Source organism: Electrophorus electricus, chromosome 13, assembly GCF_041902795.1.
Source record: "Electrophorus electricus isolate QZ-2024a chromosome 13, ASM4190279v1, whole genome shotgun sequence".
Classification (NCBI taxonomy): Eukaryota; Metazoa; Chordata; class Actinopteri; order Gymnotiformes; family Gymnotidae; genus Electrophorus; species Electrophorus electricus.
Window position 1 is genome coordinate 12,965,600 of NC_137509.1, and position 18,932 is coordinate 12,984,531.

General features: G+C 41.3%; 1 protein-coding gene across 1 annotated transcript in view; it reads left to right on the forward strand.

Moving 5' to 3' along the window:
* col25a1 (collagen type XXV alpha 1 chain) overlaps nt 1–18,932 on the forward strand; it is a 136,359-nt gene that overhangs the window by 69,294 nt on the left and 48,133 nt on the right. The window contains exons 4-6 of the mRNA XM_081694881.1: nt 3,209–3,216; nt 13,911–13,937; nt 16,408–16,434. Of these exons, the coding sequence (XP_081551007.1) occupies nt 3,209–3,216; nt 13,911–13,937; nt 16,408–16,434 (62 nt within the window). The remainder of the gene's footprint in view (nt 1–3,208; nt 3,217–13,910; nt 13,938–16,407; nt 16,435–18,932) is intronic.

Here is an 18,932-nt window from a genome sequence, read left to right on the forward strand (position 1 = left end):
GATTTCCACTGCATAGTCTGTCTTGGTAACAATACGACAAAATCCCTTCTATTGTACCAATAAAAGAGGCTTATTCTTGTGTTACGCTAGATTCGTGCTGCACGGCCAGGCACGGCAACCCAAAGCCTGAGCTACAATACTTACGGCACCAGCGGGCCGGCCCCATACACAGTCCTTCTCTTCATGAGAAGAACAGACACGTGCGCGCACTTCCACTTACAGCGTGGTTCACAGGGAAGCCAAAGCAAATGTGAGCTGATTCTCAAGTAATGACTTTTTAAGCCTGTTCTTTTCCTCTCACCTTTACATGTCACATTAATGGTGCACTGGATCTAAAACTGGATATGATCCAGGTGTCCCCCCCCCCCCCGCCCCCCATATAAAAGTATAGAATGTATTAAGAGGTTTATAGGCATTCTTAAATATGCACACCAATTAAGAATAACTTCCTTGGCTGGCTTGCTTAATCATCACCAGAAATGGAATAACTGCTTCCAACTTGGATTTATGGAACTTTGATTAGAGAATGAATGCCAATTTTGGAAATAATAAGCAGTTGTGAAGGCATGAGGGGGAAAGCTATTTCAGATGAAGCCATCTTCAGGCCACACCACTAAAGTGATGTTTGAGTGAAGGCTGGCTCTCATTGACCCCAGATCCATGTTTGCCTTGCCAGTGGGTTTCCAGGGCGAGAAACGCCCAGCTTGAAGTATGGTCATCTGGCCCATCTGGATGGATGGAACATTACAGTGGCCAAGAAAACCCAGTGTACTGCAAATTTAAAAAGTGCTGGAAAATCACAAAACGTATCCATCAACGTGACAACATGTACATTTTTCAAAAACGCTGCAATCTCATGGATGCTATACAAATTCAGAAAACACATGCAACTTCAGAAACTTCCGAAAGTGTACATGTTTTAAAATAATGTATGTGTTGCCATGTTGATGGATATGTTTTTAGATTTTCCAGCACTTTTTACATTTGTAGATCTATGAGTTTACCCCTGGCCAATAGTGAACATCCTTTCATCTAGCTGCACTTTGCCCAGTGTGACCAGCCAATCGAAGGGGTTAAAAAAACCTGGAAAAACATCAAATGTGTTTACCCAAGGGCTGAAGCTCAAAATGACACTTCACTGGAGCACAAGTTAGGCGTAATGAATGGGGTTTGAGAAGGGAAAGCCGGTTATTTGGTTCGGCTGGCCATGGCTGTCACAGGTAGGGATGCCGGTCCACGGATTCGGCAGAGAACCATTGAGCGAAGCCATGCCGGTTATCTGTGATGGGTGATCTGTGCTTGGATGCACTCTTTCATGCACACTTATGCCGCTACACAACTCCTTTGTGTAGCAAAGAGGTCTCCTATTAATACCACAGGAAAAAAATACTTCAAAATAAAAGTTTTTTCCCAGCCGTTTTCCCCACACTAAAACATTTGCAAAACAAACAATAACTCTCAGAAAGAAAGACCATTAGCTTGATTTGTACAAGTAAATCTGTGTCAGAAAGCTGAATTATTATTATTTTTTTTTTTACCTAAACAGACCTTTTTAGCATAAGGTAACTGTACCATTTATTGCCAGACAGATGTTCCACATGGACGTGTACCATTTTGACAAATGTATCAAATATTCAAAAAGGTCCCAGTCTTTTCTGTCCGACATACTAATAGATGCAATAAGACAGGATATACTGCTGTGAAGTAAGAAAGCTATTGTCATGATGCGTATTTGATCAATGTGTTAGTAATAAAAATGAAATCATAATAATCGTAATGCTTATAGGCAGTTTACAGTACATGGTGGCTGGGTTAATAATGGAGTCCAACATTAGCCACTTTGGCTCAAACACGAACCATGATGCATCTGTCCGTGCTGAAGCCTACTCTAGACTCTCCTTTCATATTTGTTGGTAAGCATGACCAGTCCTTCCATGCCATCTCACACAGTACCCTGCTAAGGGATCGTCAATCACGAGGTCACATGTGGTGAGGTTTTCAAAGTCCCACCAAAGCGGGAGCATAGGAAGAGCATAGAAATTCTTTCCAGTGTCCACTTACAGCACCGAGTTCCAGCTTGCATGAAGAGGGAAGGGCTGTTCTCGCTAGCACGTGTGCCACACCCATAACTGCGTGAGAAAAAATGTCATAACTCTGATGGCAGTCGGGGGGTGCTTGTTACCTCCCTGACCCTCCTAAATGGGGGAGATGTTCTTACACTGTTACAAAATTTGAAGAGGGAATAGAAAAGGAATGAATCTTTAATTAACTGTTTAGGTCTTCACGACAAGGTTCTCCACACATGGACGCTCACGGTAATCTACAGAAAAATGTTTTCCCTGTTCCCTAAAACACAAGATTTAAACTCATCATTGGATTGCCAGGTTGAATGTTGAATTGCGTGGTGTTCCTGCTTCATGTTTTGGATAAAAAACAGTAATTACACACAAAGAAATTAAAAGCTGTGCAATACAAATCAAACCTTCATATAGAGTAGAACTTTATACAGAGCAGCTGCACTAATGATTCGCACTTCACCTCCAACACGAGGAAGCTTTGAATGTGTGTGTGTCATCTTTCCTTCTTTTCTTTCCAGGGTTAAGCAGCTGTTTCCTAATAAGACCCAATGATTAGCATGACTTGTACAGCTCTTTGTTCATTCCCTATAGTTGTTAACCATAGACTCACTGAGCAAGGGTGTAATTGGTAAAGGGCATGACTTTACCCCTCACAAAAACAACAAGGAAAGGTAGAAGTCGGGGGTCTTGTAACAAGCCCCCAGCTCCTGTGTAATGCTATATGTCTCCATAAAAAACATGAGATGGTCCAACCTGTCATTGTTGGCCAACAGTTTGGAAAGGTGATACAGGGGCAGCATTTTGTCCAGATGCCAGTTTTAAATGCCAGGGCTATAAATAAGGGGTATGATCTGGCATGCATGCGGAAATGGGGTGTAGCTCTAGCGGTGTCATTGAAATAAGAGTAGCCGGAAGCAAGGATATTTTGTCTGTCTTGTTTGCCCCCTGGGGATATATTCCCTATCACTGAAACAGATATTTTAGACCTGCATGGCGTTGAAACTTTATTAGGGGCTGTCACATCACAGCTGCCGGGTGTCTCTGTATCTGGTAAATGAGTAACTGATCTCTCATCTGCAGCAAATTGGTTCAAATTATGACTCTTTGCCTGTCTTTTCTTTCCCCCCCAGGACCTCCTGTAAGTACCATGGCAACAAACTGAATCATGGTTTTCCTTTCTATACATCACTGAAGGTAAAGCCTTTGTATGTATGTATGAGCTGTGGCTGACAATACAGTCTATTTTGTTTTTGAAAAGTGTAAGATTTTATTTTCTTACATGTGATCTGGTATTGTCCAAGGAGATCTTTTTTTCTGTTATGTACAGTGGACTACACTGTTTTGTTAATTCAAATTTGGTGGCAAAGTTGGTCAATCAATGCTTTTGGAATTAGCATAGAAAAAAAATCTCTCAGATGCCCCATGTAATCTTGACAATATGAATACAATAATATTTTTATCCATGCCTTTCCCTAGAGGGAACTGTATTCTCATCTAAAAGCACTCCTGGGTTTGCTACAACCAAACCCAGAATGGTTGCCAGAGCATCCACTAAAAAAGAGAATCTCACTTCATTAAGTCCTGAGTGATCACAAAAACCTTCTACCTCAAACAAATGGAGAATGTCTGGCAGTGAAGCTGATGAAGGCAGGCCCATATTTAACTATGAGGAGGCAGAAGGCAGCAGTGCATTACCCGCATCAGAGCAGGCTGCATGGATTTGGCCAGGATCATTTCTAGGGGCAGGGGGCATGGAGCATATCCAAAAACTGTAGACAGGAACAGTAGGCAAATTGGCTCTATACTTACGGTCACCTGCTTGACATGTTTTGGGTTGGTGGTTGGGTGACGCCAGGTGGGAAAGGTAACTTCAGTGTTTTTCAGGTGACCATATTTTTGTCAGTTTTGTGCACTTACTAACCCACTCTAATACTGTACTTTACAATGCTCTATTAGAATATCTTAGAATGCCTTTTTGTAGGAGTTACATGAATTGTAACCGATTCATTATTATTATGATGATTTCAGATTATACTTATGGAGATTGCACTGTATCAAGCGTCACAGAATCACTTACAAATATTTTCAATACACATCATATAGCTGAAAAGATTGTTACCCAACAGAGGGCACATCCACTGAAAAGCAGTGCCTTATATACTCACTGTCAGTAAAGGCATTTCCCATTTATAATAATAATTCAAAGGAAGAATGTCTTATGTTATGAGATCATTGCTAGAAAATGAAGAAATTGATCTCGTGAATTTAAGATACATATTATGTGAGCTACACTGATTAACAAAGGGGATGTATGTGGTTTTCAGTGGGCTTTGTCCATTCACAGATCATTTGAAAATGCTCCGTATTCAACAGGCAGTAAAACAAAACAAATGGAAAAGCAATTCTTTGCCTCTATTTTTATTCCGTTTCACTCCTCTAGATAATGTTTTGCAGAGATTTCCATTTAAATAATGACAGGCTATTATTTAGGAATTCTGCGAATGACAACCTTCTGAGCATTCTGTCTCTAGAAGAGATCAGAAAAGCAGTCAGTATTTAGACCGCTGATTTTCTCCAGACATAAAAAAATGCAGAGAACTCGCCTTAATATAGCGATGCTGAAATATTTAGAATAATGGGGTCCAGAATGTTTGGTATAAGTCAACCACTGGGTGGTGACACACTTGATGATCCTTAATGGCTGAAACGCCACACTTATCAACACCAAAAGATGTGCCAATTTAGCATGCATTTGAAACCATGTGAAGAGATGCATAGCTAAGGTTCTCTAGGGTAGTTTTTAGTTAAAACAAGGAAGGAAGCAAGCAAGTGAGCAAACAAATAAATAAACAAATAGTGTTTTTGTTCCACCCATCAATCTCTTTTGCTTTTTAGGCATCTTGATGTGCTGTTTGAGAAATCATCCTATTTCTCAAACAACAAGACATCAAGACACCTAAAAAGCAAAATAAATCCATAAAGGAGAAAAATGCACTGAATCATCTATCGGTGTGCTGACTGGATGTAATAATGTGATAATTGTAAAGTGTCCTTGGGTTCTGAGAAAGGCACTATATATGTGTAACTAGAGAACTGTCATTCATTCATCCACATGCAAAGACTATCACACAAATGAATATTCACACAAATGAATATTATTCATTCAATATGGAGGTGAAACCTGTAAAATCTGATTCATATTCACATTAACAATGTGCGATAGAGGAGTTTCATTTAGAGAATGTTATATTACACTTTCTGCGTACTGAGAAATTAACTTCACCAAGTCACATACTTATGTAACGCGAAATACCATTGAAGAGTCATACGTTATGTATATTTAACTTTTCACAACTTTTTACATACATAGATAATGTATATACAAAGAATTTGCTAGCAGTCTTCTCGCACTTAACCACTTACTGTCTACATACACTTTATCCTTTGTCCATATATCTCATAAAGGATGTTTCCCCCCCCAAGCTTATTTTAAGGGAACAGTTTGGACAGTGTGGCATGGCCAATGAATTATGCAGTGGCCCACCCTTGGGATTAGAAGAACACTGGTGATATCCAGGAGCCTGGACCTCAGATTCATCCATAATACAGTGCACCTGTTAATAAAACATCCTCCTGTCAGACTTTGATCAGCTTCCCCCCCATCTTTGTGCTCAGAGGAGCTGGAGATTTAGGAGAGCCCCAGCTCGAACATGCTGCTAATTGGCACAGCAACTAGACAAGCTGGCAGACAGCACAGAGAAAATGACAAGGGCCTGCGTCTGCAAGGGTGCCATTTAAAGCTTTTTTTTTCCTTTCCCAAATTCTAACTTTAATTACCATAGAAACCATGGTGTCAGTTAAGCAGAAAAGGCAATGCTGTGGACGCAGCTGATACTGTACTTGGAGACAATTCTAAATATGAATTACATCACAGCAATCTCCTGCACTGTAATTTGGTGAACTTGGGTAGACAATTCGTTTTGAACATTCTAAAACCGTAACATGAAAAATAAATGAGTTTGTTATATAGTAGCCCTGTGCTTTGACAAACCATAGAACCTTTGATCAGAAAAGACAAAAGCTCTCAAATTCCACCAAGGAAATGCTGGATTGGCTTGTATGTTGCCTAGCAATGAAGGAAAGAGAATGGCCAAACATATTCTCAAAGACCCCCAGCCATAAATGGCACAGCTGGGATTCAAATCCCGGTAGTAGTGCTTTCCCCAGCATTGGAAGTTGCCTTTTAAAGCATGTGCAGTAGATACATAACCAGTGTGTGTCAGGACAGGAGATTCCACACTTGCTTATTAGCAGCAAGACAAAAGAAAGTAATGTTTGATTTGCAATGCTGCCCAAGTATCAATTCAGGAATTTAACAGCGACAATAAGTTAAGTGTTTAATTTTAGAAGCTGTCTTTGTGAGGGGAATGAAAGCCTTTCAAGGGTTTTAGTTCAGTAAAATCTGTAGAAGTAAAGTTTTCAATGAGATATTATATCATCCCAGTCCTGCCAGAAACAGAACAACACATGGAGCATTTGGGGTGCCTGAAGCCTGCTAGAATATTTATACTGAGGGAATGGGGAGAAATGAGGGAAAAAAGGATATAGCAACTTTCAAAAAGTTGACTGGCACTTCAAAACCGGTAGCTAACCGAGCCACATTCAATATTGGTTTACTGCTCAGGTTGAATGAAACTGGAGAAGCACAATCTATAGCAGTATAACTGTACAATAATAACAGAAGATTTTAAACTTCAGCACTACAGCATGATTAGAGTCACTAAAATATTCTCTGTTGACAAGTTCAAAGTCAGTCTTGGGCAGCCATATTGCCGTTTCATCAAATCCAAGGATAAGGATGCATTTACAACTATGTAGGATAGAATGGAATGGAAATCATGATAAATAAGGAAATAAGGAAGCAGACCTTAACAAGCATTTAACAAGACTTACAGCTTTGTAACTCTGTATTCTAAATGCAAAACACAGCATTGCTATGAACTGATGTAATTGCAATTGTAATAGCTAAGGTTAGAGTATGAATTTGGGAAGTTGGTCTTGGATCACTACATGATGCTAACAATCCAGAGACTGGATCGCAGTTAAAGCTATATTTTTAGTTATGGTGTTTGCCAGTATGAAACAAAACACATGGAGAACTAACATGCTTTGCTGGAATTATAATTAGATGAAAACGGAGTTACGTCTCAACAGATAAAAATTTTAAAAATATATTTTGACAGGGTTGCAGTCAGGCTCAGGTAATCCAAGTGAAACAAAGGCCTGTTAGTTAGAGCAAACTCTCTGTAAACTAACTTTGTGAGGTCTCTCTGGCAGAATTCTGATTTGTTGACCTCAGAGCTCTAAGCAAAATACCGCACTGAGAGATTTCTCTGTCAGACGCTGAGTGTATATCCAAGTGCAGGAGTGACACTACTCACAGGATGTGGTTCCTAAAACAGAAAGTTCAAATCACTACAGAACGATAATATTCTTCCATTTGAACTGCCATAAAAGCTAAGAACGCTGAATCCAAAACTGTCCCACTGCTTAACAATTGCAATATGTGTGATTGTCATGGATGAGCAAGTCATGCCTTACGCCCCCTCTAGATTGGGAAAACTCGGCTGCATGCACAGATTTGGGGAGGGGGGGGGTTTGGGTGGGCTCCAGCCCATAAAAGCCTCAAAGCCCAGCAGAGAGATGCAGTAAAACCTGAGGAAGGATGGCACCCTCCTGGGCAGTGGCACACTTCAGTCAGCGGCCCCGCCCCATGGGAGGGTGACCTGCTTCATTAGCGTGCCCAGGCCTCCTTGCTAAGCTACCCTAATTGCAAGGTGACCCTACTAAATGAACTCGCCTCACCACACTTCCATTCACCCACGGTTCCTCGCAGCATAGCCCTCCTGGCTATTTTTTTTTACCCGTCCGAGGCTCTGCCACATGTAGATGCACGCGTGCACGTGCGTGTTCGACATTAAAGCCGTTTTGCGCCGGGCTAATTGTGATACAGTGTGGATATGGGAACCAGATGCCATTCTCCCAAGTAGGTTTTCCAGCGTGGTTTTCCTATCCTAGCCCAACCTCCAGTGCTGCGATTCCTCAGCCGAGCACCAGCCGCTTGTGGTAATCTGTTCTGACCCGCTGTGCTCTGATTAAACACAACCCCATCTTCCATTTGGATTTCCCAGTTGAAAACATTTCCCAAGGGCCCCAACTCAAGGGTCCTCATTCCGAACTAACATGAGGTAGCCCCCTCCACCCCCCACCTCACTTTTTTGCTTCCCAGGTTTGGGGTCACTACAAATGGCTCTGTGTTCATTTGGTGGGTTCCCTGCCGAAGCATTAAAGTCTCCCCAGGAAATGCCTAAGAATGCAACAGCAATTGCTGCCACTTCCTCCCTTGATATCGTCATGATCTATTGGCTTGTTTATCTGCTCATCCCAAAAGCTGACACTGATCTCTTATACGCTTGGCTTGCTGAACGTGCTCTTTACAGCACAGTGGGTTCATATAAGCGTGAGAGTTTTGTGAATATGTAAACAATATTGCACAACATTTAGCAAGTTACCTACAGAGCAGTTTTCCCTCCGTCATTGGAAAGAAAATAAAGTCAGTAAATCGTGCAACATCGTGTACAGCAGGACTTAGGTGACTAATTGCAATAACTTGAATGGATGAACGCAATTTGGCAGGCGGTTCAATAACTGCCTTTGCATCTGCCGATTTACATCAAATAGTCAGTTGCACTTCCTCAGTAAGTGGAGGGCGGCTGAAATTACTCTTTTTATGGCCATGTTTGACAACAATTGCCACCCTGGATTTATTGGTGGCACATGAGTTATGACTTGCTTTCAGAGTTGTAAATATGAACTTTTTTAACATAAAGGGGTACCAGCCAGCACACTGTTAAGTGCGTTCTGTGCTGTGGCCTGACTTTGAAGCAGGTACGGGTTTTTAATGAAGAGTACCAGGTGCATTGCTTAGTCTTGCCAGGCTTCACTGGAGCAAGTACTCCAAGGTTCACTGAAGCCAGAAGGTGGCACACGCGGTGTTCGGACGCCTCAGTACCACGTCCCCAGGGGCAGATTTCTCTGCTGATTTTTGTGGTGACTTTCCAACCGCACAAAATATTTCAGTTTTCCTACGGGTTATGATTTATCTGCCACTGGACCTTGTAATAGTCTTTGTTAAGTGGCCCTGTCATAGTCATTTGGCTTTGAAATAGACAAATTTGTGGTTTTAATAACTTTGACTTCATTTTTAGAATGGGAGACTTTAAAACAAAGTTAGTGATTTTTAGCAATTGCTTTAAAAATATAAGGGGCATTATTTATAAATCATTCTTCAGATTCATTTCAGAATAGCTAGAATAAAACAATCAAGGAAATGGCTATTTGCATAAATAAATGTGCCTGAACTCTTCTTGCACATGATCATAAATTTTCTAAAACTGAACATGATCACACCACATCCACCCTGAAGTCCCCTTACACGGCAGGGTCTTGTGTCCTGTAAACCACTTGTGAAATGAATTGCTTTTTCCATGTCAATGGATGGAAAACAGCTTTCACAATGTTATTTTCCACATTGACTGCAGGGAGTGAGACCCTTCTTATTCAGTATTGTCCAAGCCTTGTAACACCATTGTAACATTAAGTTGCGTGTGCACCACCATCCTAAGAGCTATGGCATTAAACGCCAAGGTTTCAAAGGTCCCTTGCCTTTTTCAAATGGATCTGCAAGCATTTAATGCTTTGTTTCTGTTCCATATTAACTCCAGGAGGACTCACAAGATTAATTACACAGTCAATAATGGACATTATCATGAACAAATGTGTGCCTTGGGTGAATGGTAGTTTTCCGCATAAGTGAATACATTATTAACATGATCTGAATGAGGCTATTACATTAACCCAAGTCTTCTTAACACAAGCCCAAACTTTCTTGTTCTCAATAACTGCTGGTTGAAGTCTTTCTTGATAAGCTATCAATCATCACATAATATAGACAAGTGTGCAGTGCCTGTGCACAATGGTTGTTTTATAAATGAGGGCCCAGGGCTTTGAGTGATGATGATGGATTCCACATGGCGACCAGTAGCTCGTAGCTTAACTGGCTCTCTCATTGGTTCCTACAGCATATATGTGTGTTAGTCCTAAACCCTTTTTGGTAGCTGTATCTCCACACCTCGCACAGAAGGAAATTATACCTCAGATAGCAAAATGTAAAATACATGGGCATGGGTCCTGTTTCTAAGCGTTTCTCAGCGTTTCTCCCCAACCTACAGATACATTTGTACTTTGTATAATAAAACTGTATCACCCCCAAATCCAGCGTAACCCACTTGAGTTCTTTCATCCATGTCAACAATAATGAAACTGGTGGAAGCACTCCAACCTTGTGCCCGCGGTGCCGTATTCAAACTGTCACACTAATATCCATCTTGCCATGAGAAAATGTTTGCTGAAAAGTGGGATGAAATATGAGTCTGCTGTTCTGTGACCTTTCCCTAGAAACTCTGGAACAAACAAGGGAACCCATCAGTAAACTGGACACTTGTTTTAATGAGTGATAATTGCAGGGTTGGGGTTCATGTGTTTGAATTAGAAAGCCAAAGAATAATTAAGTATTCATTTGTTCGCTTGATCAACAACAACAATGAAAAAAAAACAAAAAAAAACTTAAGTATAAAAAACAAGACCCATTTTTTGTCAGAGAGAAAGCATTTCTTTGTTTTGCAATGCATTTTTTGTTGGATTGGCCTAAATTAGTTTCTTGGCAAGCAAATTCCTCTTGTCAGGTTGATTTGAAGATTTTCTCCATTTATAGTCTGTCCGAAACAGTTTCTGGGCCAAGCCAAACTGACTAAGCCATTCTAAAGTTTTGATAGTGCTGCACATGAAACCATGGTTTGTGGGGACTGGGAGAAATATTCAAGTAAAATGCATAAAAACTGGAGATTCTGGGTGAAAATGTATCATGTTTATATTAACATTAAGGGCATGTACTTTATCAGATGTGCTGTGCTCCGATTCCCTGCTCTCTCTGCTCTATTCAAGCACTTTCATGTGGTCCTTGTATCGCCTTGTTCTCCTGCTGTCGTCTGCTCTCGCTGGTCTCTGTTATACCCATGTTTTATAAAGAACAGGCAGCACATGCCAGTTTGTGTTGACACGTTACTGTACTGAAGCCATGGCATGTTGACATGGTAATGAGTGCTGCCCTCTGCTTCATATGTGCTGCCACTTGCTGTGGGAGCTTCTGAAATAAATCTGTGTCTAATTTGTCTTTATAGACTTTGACATGGACGAACTAGGGAATGAAGTAGGTGATCAAGAAGCTGACAAATGCAAAAAGTCTTGCCTCTTCCCCATTGTCAGAAATGTACAAGTAAATACACGATTATGCCTGTCACGTGTTTTACAAAACACAGAAGGGTTTATGTTGTTTAATTGGAATAACATGAAATGAATTTATTTGTATTTAATGGCCATATGTTAGGAAACCCTCAACAATCAACAGTATTTCCATTCAAATAATTCTTGATTCATAAACAAATGGCCAAACTAATCTTATATAATATTGACTTGAATTAAAAACATGAACTGCAACCAATATAGTCTTTACTCAAATGGAATGCTTCAGTAAAGCTCAGATAAAAATCTACACCTCTTAAAATTGCAAAGGTCTCAAGTGTCATTTACTGTAATTGCTTTAACTAAATAGCACAACCTTCTGGTGGTCTGGCAGAATGACATCATCCTATATCTACAAATCGTGTTTTTTGATGCTGGTGTAATAGATTTATTTTCAGTACCCTCAGTCACCAACTACCTTCAACATGATCAAGTTCTGGCAAATTTGAATTTACAGTTAGAGAACCTAGTTTTATTCCACTTCATGTAGCAGATCAGAATGAAAGTTCCACTCCGTTTCTGTGTTCTGAATGCACACACATGACAGTTTGGCTTTCAGGCAAAGACAGTTTTATGTTGCATACAGTCTCTCATAATAAAATTCAACCTTTATTAAACTAAGCAAGAAAACCAAACCAATTTAGATGACCATCATTAAAATGATTACCTGTTTTCCCCTGTAACTAGTCATCCATGAAGCTGGCAGGTCTCAGACAATTTCTGCTAAGCACATCAACAGAGTTGTCAGACGCCCCTGGAATATTCGTGCCTTGAACAAACACCCACCCTGAACAGGAAGAGACGTCACTTACATTTAGCCAGCGACTTCGGCATGGATGACATAGCCCAGGCAGAAGTTAGGCAACCCCTTCCTCACTGCCCCTCCTCAAGGGAGGACTGCTCCTTATGTAAGAGGGAAATGAGCATCTCTGGGCGTAGCATTAGCTGGAGCTGCCACATGGGTCTCCGCAGGGAAGTGTGTAATTGCACCATAGTGTTTTTTGACAGAGGAAAGGGTAAATGTCACATAGCAAGCCCCCATACATATCAAAGAGAGCCTGACCGAGGCAGTCAGAAAGCAAGCACATGATTTATAGCAGTTACGTGTGGAGGAAAAAAATAACATTTCAATTTGACGGCAACAACAATAGAAATAAAAATACAGCCCTTTTTACTGCACAAGCAACTGCTCATAAACATTTAACAAAGAACATTATACGAAGTATATGAATTGGAGGATATTGTGCCGGTGCATATAAGCTGTCATCACTGAATTCCTCTATAGAGTAATTTAAACCCTGGTGGAGGGAAGGGCCTGGCTGAAGGCCCAGCTGGGTGTAGCAGGTGTCTGGCTGCACCATCCCATCTTCCACAGCAAACTGGTCTCGTTGGGAACATGCGTTTTGGAGATCTCCTCCTCTGCGTCTTTCCCAGCAGCAAAGCGGGAGCAGAGAAGGAAGGCATCGTTTCTACCTCAGCAGCAAAGTGCAATGGCAAAACTTCGCATGGCATTTGACAAGACAAACAGATCCCCTTCAAACGGATTCCGGTTCCGTTCCAGTCCACGTGTCCGGGGCTGTTTAAAACGATGCATGCTTAATGGAGTGCAAAGTCATATCGGATAATGTGGAATTTGAAGGCTGGAGCCCAGGGGTTGTTAAGTGATAGGTATGGCGGGCTGGGAAGTAAAAGTGTGTGCTGCCAGGGGAGGCAGAGTGTCAAGAGAGGGGAAATGTGGTGAGCAGAAGCTGGTGCCACACAGCCTGTCTATGGTGCAGGTCCTCACATCACATGAAAGACCCCTCCACCCACCTTAAAAAAATGCAGAGAAAGTGAACTTGAAAAAAAGGAACATTTATAATAGTGAATCCAACAACTGGCAATGATAATTTGCTTTCTGTGGTAAACAACACGATGTTAACCAGTGTAATACCAACAATACACACTGTCTCACCCACCTGATTTATCCAACCAGTCATACTTAATTAATTGCGAGCTCTGGTCTTAAATTATGATGAAATGTGAAAGGAATGTTATTTGTACTTGTAAAACATATATCAAATTAGGTAAGCCACCATTTGGGCTTGATCGAGCGATCAATTCACTCATTCATACATTCATTCAATAAATATATAAGGACCTATCGGATTCATGACAACTTACAAAAGGGCATGAGAATTTGTGAAAGTCACATAACACACCATCATCAACATCTTTATTCTAAAACACAGACTTATTTACTTCTATAAACAAATATCTTACATTATTAAGGTAAAGAATGATTATGGACTGGTTTGCTGTTGCAAAGCATCTTTTAAAACTGGAAGATTATTTAGACTTCATGCAAAGCTAGTGATGATCTTTTGTGAATAAGTGAACAAAATCTGACATTTTTTCTTTAATCCCCAACAGGGCCCACCTGGTCCGAAAGGCGACAAGGTGAGCATCATTCACATGGACACAATATCTAACAACAACCAACAGCAGTAAAAACACTGCCGTTTCTTCCAAATAATGTATTATGCTGTGCATTCACATTGCCAAGGATATCCTTGCTGAAAAAGAAGATTTAATTAGGACCCATTTCATCGGTTTTGTTTTAAAGGCTTAATGAATACACGGTGAGGATTCGAGTAAAGCATGGATAATGCGCACCCTATTACATATAAACTTTGCCAAATGGCCTGTCAGTCTGTCTGGGACATTTCTATGTGTAGTAGTATGGGGAACAGCTGCTTGATGTTGTTACTTGCCCCTTCCCTGTATAAATCCATGTGATAAATCCATATTTTGTCACTTTTCATAATTACATTCCATTCCATAAGTTTTGTATTTGGATGGTAGTCCGCAGCCAATCCCACTGCGATGTGACATGGTAGCGATGCCATGGCTCCTTTCAGGAAATCTAAAACCCCACATCATTCACCAACCCGCCATGCACTGTGTAATTGCCTTCACACCGGGCTCCAGGGATGAGGTGCTTTAACGCTTCACTGAGAAGTCCTCTAAAAAACGAAGGCCAAACCCGAGAAAAAGCCACACTGCTTCTTTATTAGTCGGAGGTTGCGGCGACCACTATGTAGCAGTGAAGCTCAGCCATGGAAAGATTAAAATCTTACGAACATGTGAGCCACACAACATGGAAAGCTGCCAGCGGAGTTGCGGAATCTTAACGGGATGCGGCAGACAGGGCTGCAAAACCTTTGGCTGGCTGACGCCACTTACGACTTTTGCGACTGCTTATGACTCGGGCACAAACGAGCGTCCTTTCGCAAGCATCTGGGTACAGCTGGGGATGATGTTGCTGATGGTCACCATCTCCCTGACCTCTATGACCCCATGACCCTACAGCCTTTCTATCATGACTCTTTTTGTGAACCCAGTTTACACACAATCAAAGACACGAAAACACCCTCAAGCATGAGGACTAGCAAAACCTCAGGGAAAATGAGGTCTTAAAGAACTGTCTGCAAGAAGTGGATAATTGACAGTTGCTAAATTAGATCCACCCGTTTAGCGGTTCAGCACTAATCTCAGTGCAGTCACTGCAATTTAGTGTTTTTTGCAAACTGTTCTCTGAAGACCTGCCAGTGCAGCGGCAGCGCATAATGGAGATCACCAAGCACCATTTGCGTTCATGCTAAGTCATGTGGCCACATGCTCATAGCAAACAAAAATGGACTGCCACTACCCTATGTTAAATCACAGAACTGTTCAGCCTAACACACTACATGTTATAAAGTACCTGCCAATGACTAATTAATGTCGGCGTAATGTGTGAAATTTAGCCCTCCATTCCTCCATAGTCCTCCATGATTTTTACCCAGCATGTTCATTTCTACATTCTGAAGGATGGATGGTAAAAGTAAGGTACAAATTACTCTATAAACATGCTATGATTTTTACATGAATTTCATTGCTGGTATGAGGTCTTGATGTCACAGGAAAATTTAGGGGTGTTTTGGGAGTTTCAATATCTTTGTAGAAGTTCCATTTAAATTTAAAAGCAATATAACGTGCAAACATCAAAATGCAAACATGCTATGCAGTGTGCTAGGTGTCGCTAAGATAGTGCCCCTAAGGCAAAAACTAGCTTATCTTGGTTTCAGTAGACAAAAATCTCCCTCTTCTTAACACAGTGATAGGTATCCAGGTCTATGATTTCAGCAGTCATCAGGGTTACAGCAGCACTTAAGCATCATAATAAACCAGGTGCATTTAGAGACTGACTTCCCTGCCAGATTTTATAGTCCTGGCTAATGCGGCACTTCCCCGGAGCTCTCTTTTGTCTCATCACGCTGGTAAAATTGAACAGGCTAACAGCCACATTACGATGCCTGTCTGACCTTGTAACATTGGGAGAATTCTTAAAACTCTTACGCCATTAATGAGTACTGCTCACATAACCCGTCCTAAAGCTTGAGCCAGTGACTTTTTTCCATGCTTTTTCATGATCCAAAGTGAGGTGCACAAAAATGTAGCCAGAGTCTAAAATCACACCACTGCTTAGTCACACTATCTCATGCTGGCTCATGCACTGAGAAACCCCTGGGCAGCCCTGCATCTACAGATAATAATAAAGAAACCAAAAGGCTAAAAGATACCCTGCTTGTTCTCCTTTTCAACCACAGCAGGATAAGCAAGAACTCAACCCCCCCTCAACACACATACGCAAACACACTTTCCTCTCAGCTCACACACTCCAAACCCATGTCGACATCGGTCTATGTTATCATAAGTGATTCTGCCCACAGCCACAGTGAATTCCTGAGGCTGCGGGTATTAGCTTTCTTCATCAGTGTGTTTTGAGTTATGTCTGGGTGGCGTTCTTCTTTCACCCTCTCTATCTTCACGTGTGCATGATATTAAACAATGATGTTCTCTCTCTCTCCCTGTCTCTGTTTTCCAGGGCGATCAAGGCGACCAGGGGCCGAGGGTATGTGGTCTGCACTAGCATGTTTTTTTTCCGTGTGCTGATGAATGTGTATTACGTCTCCTGAATGAAAGCTTGGATGGAGCGTGCCACATGCATGGACTCCTGTGGACAGTGCACACCGGAGCTCTCCAAGCGTAACAACCTATGTTAGGGTGAATGAGGTGTGTGCGGGAAGATCAGGATGGAAGCGGGATGGGGGGAGGTGGTTTGAATTATAAACACCTGAAGAGGCCTTTATGAAAAGTTGATGCCCTCTGACCACTTCTGCTGCTTACAAGACCTTCAGCGGAGGAGGAGTGGTGCATGCAACGAGAGCAAATGGGACTAGAGTTTATTGTGATTTGATATGGCTGTAGCTTTTCAACCAGATTCCTAATCCTACCATCCTCCACTGCACAGTGACATGTGAGCACTGTAGGCAGAGAGCTCGTTTGAAGCACATAATTATTTCCAGCTCAGCTCCTCGACATTTTGATAAATACGCACCTCTTAAAGGATGATTATGAAGTGCACGCTTTGCCACGGCTGGCAAATTATAAAATAAATCACGAATATCTAATTTCAATATCTGCTTGCATGCAGGCTGATTTTAAGTCATTACTCTCCGGTTGGACTAAACACAAGGTCCCCCTAACTGTGAACGACCTATTAAGTCTACTTGTCTTTACTGCATTAAGTGCCTGCCTCGCTCCTGCGCTTGCTGTTACTGCTCTTTAATTACATCTGTCACTGTCTTGGACGCAAGCCAGGGAGGGGGGGGGGGGGGGTCATGGTCACTTATAATGTCTCTAATTGATTTCTCCCACATGCTGGAGCATGTTGAGTTTAATTCGAGGTGACAGACCGTAGCCATCGGCCCACTACTGGACACCCTTTATCACCTCTGAGGCCGTGCGCTCACACCCTTGAGTTACCCACACTGGCTCCTCAAAAGCAGGTCCCCCTGGCACAGCCCTTCACGTGGTGCCCCTGCATGTACCGCACGGGGAATCGAGTTGTATTCTGACAATGTATAGGTTTAGGTTTTATAATCAGAACTTAGCGCTTAGCAGATCAGCATGACATGAGCAATGGAGACCCAGCACACTGCCATCTGTGCTCCAAACTAAATTCATTTTTGGAATGCTGATCTTTCTGATCTCGCCAAGAATTCCAAGGATTAAATTATGATCTTTGCATTCAAATCGGGGAAATGGAATCACCCACCATGAAGGAACTCAGTCCTGTGCCAGCATGGAGTGGATGAAAGGGAATTCCTGGATTTCCCAGTGCAATCCATCTTAATGCGCAAATAAACAGCATGATATACTTATTACAAGCAGACAGGGAATGTTTGTGTAATTAACTCACCATCATAACTTGACCCAGGCAAATGGAGGGCAAGGTACTGAAAATGAAGAGGTTAGACAAGCTTGTGACTGAATTAACTTGCCCGCCAGGATGAAATATTGACTTTACACATTAAATCAGTAAGGAAATGTAGGAAATTGGGGTAATTTGCTTAATAAGCAAACTAGGGAATATGATATTTGCCCTTGACACCGTTCTGCTCAGAAAGAAAAACAAGCTTCATCTGGGTAGGATTTCAGTCAGAGGAGGCAAAAGATTTTATGACTAGATTAACACACAGTGCTACCAATGTTCTCAGACCTGGATCTAAATCTGGTAGCTATCATTTGTTAACTGATACACCGAATAAGGAACCCTATTTGTGAATAAAATGTGACAAGGCTAAATCAGATATTCAGCTGTAGGCCTGAGCTAAAAAAAACCCCAATGCTCATCTTTAGTACTACTGAAGGAGAAGTACAGAGTAGAAGATAAAGTACTGCAAGCTATCATCACTGTCATAAAACAAATATGTCTTGGAAACTAATTTTATAGGAGAAGAAAAAGATCATCCTAACATCTGCCAGTGGATTTGAGATTATAATCTAAGTAATGTTAGACAATTTCCACTGGTCCACTTGTTGTTAAAGGTTCACACAATGTAAATAGCACTTCAAATGGTGCACAAAATAAATTAAGAAATTAAAATTGGAGTTAGAAGGTCTTTTATGAAAAGGAAAAAAAACACTGACGCATTCCTGAAGCAATGTGGTATAAAGACTATCATAAAATGACCAAATTATACATTAAATTGGTTATTATAAGTGCTACGAGTGTCCAATGAACTGAACAATACTTGGCAGAGAAGATAATGTAATAGAAGTCTAATAGAAAAATTACTCTTAACACTGCAATAATGTCTTCTAGTGAATACCCTTCAATTGAACATTGGTTTTCACTTCCAGAGGAAATGATAATCATGGTGGGCATGGAAAGCATCATAAATGAACCCTGAGAGTGCGGTCCTACCTACTGTTACGCATATGTTAGGGTCATGGCCCTCTAAATTCCTTGGTTAAGGGGTTACAAGGTCAAAGGGTAAATAAGCAGCAAATAAAACAGCCCGTAGTTACACAAACACAAGTGGTAGCCACCAGTGCATTTTACTC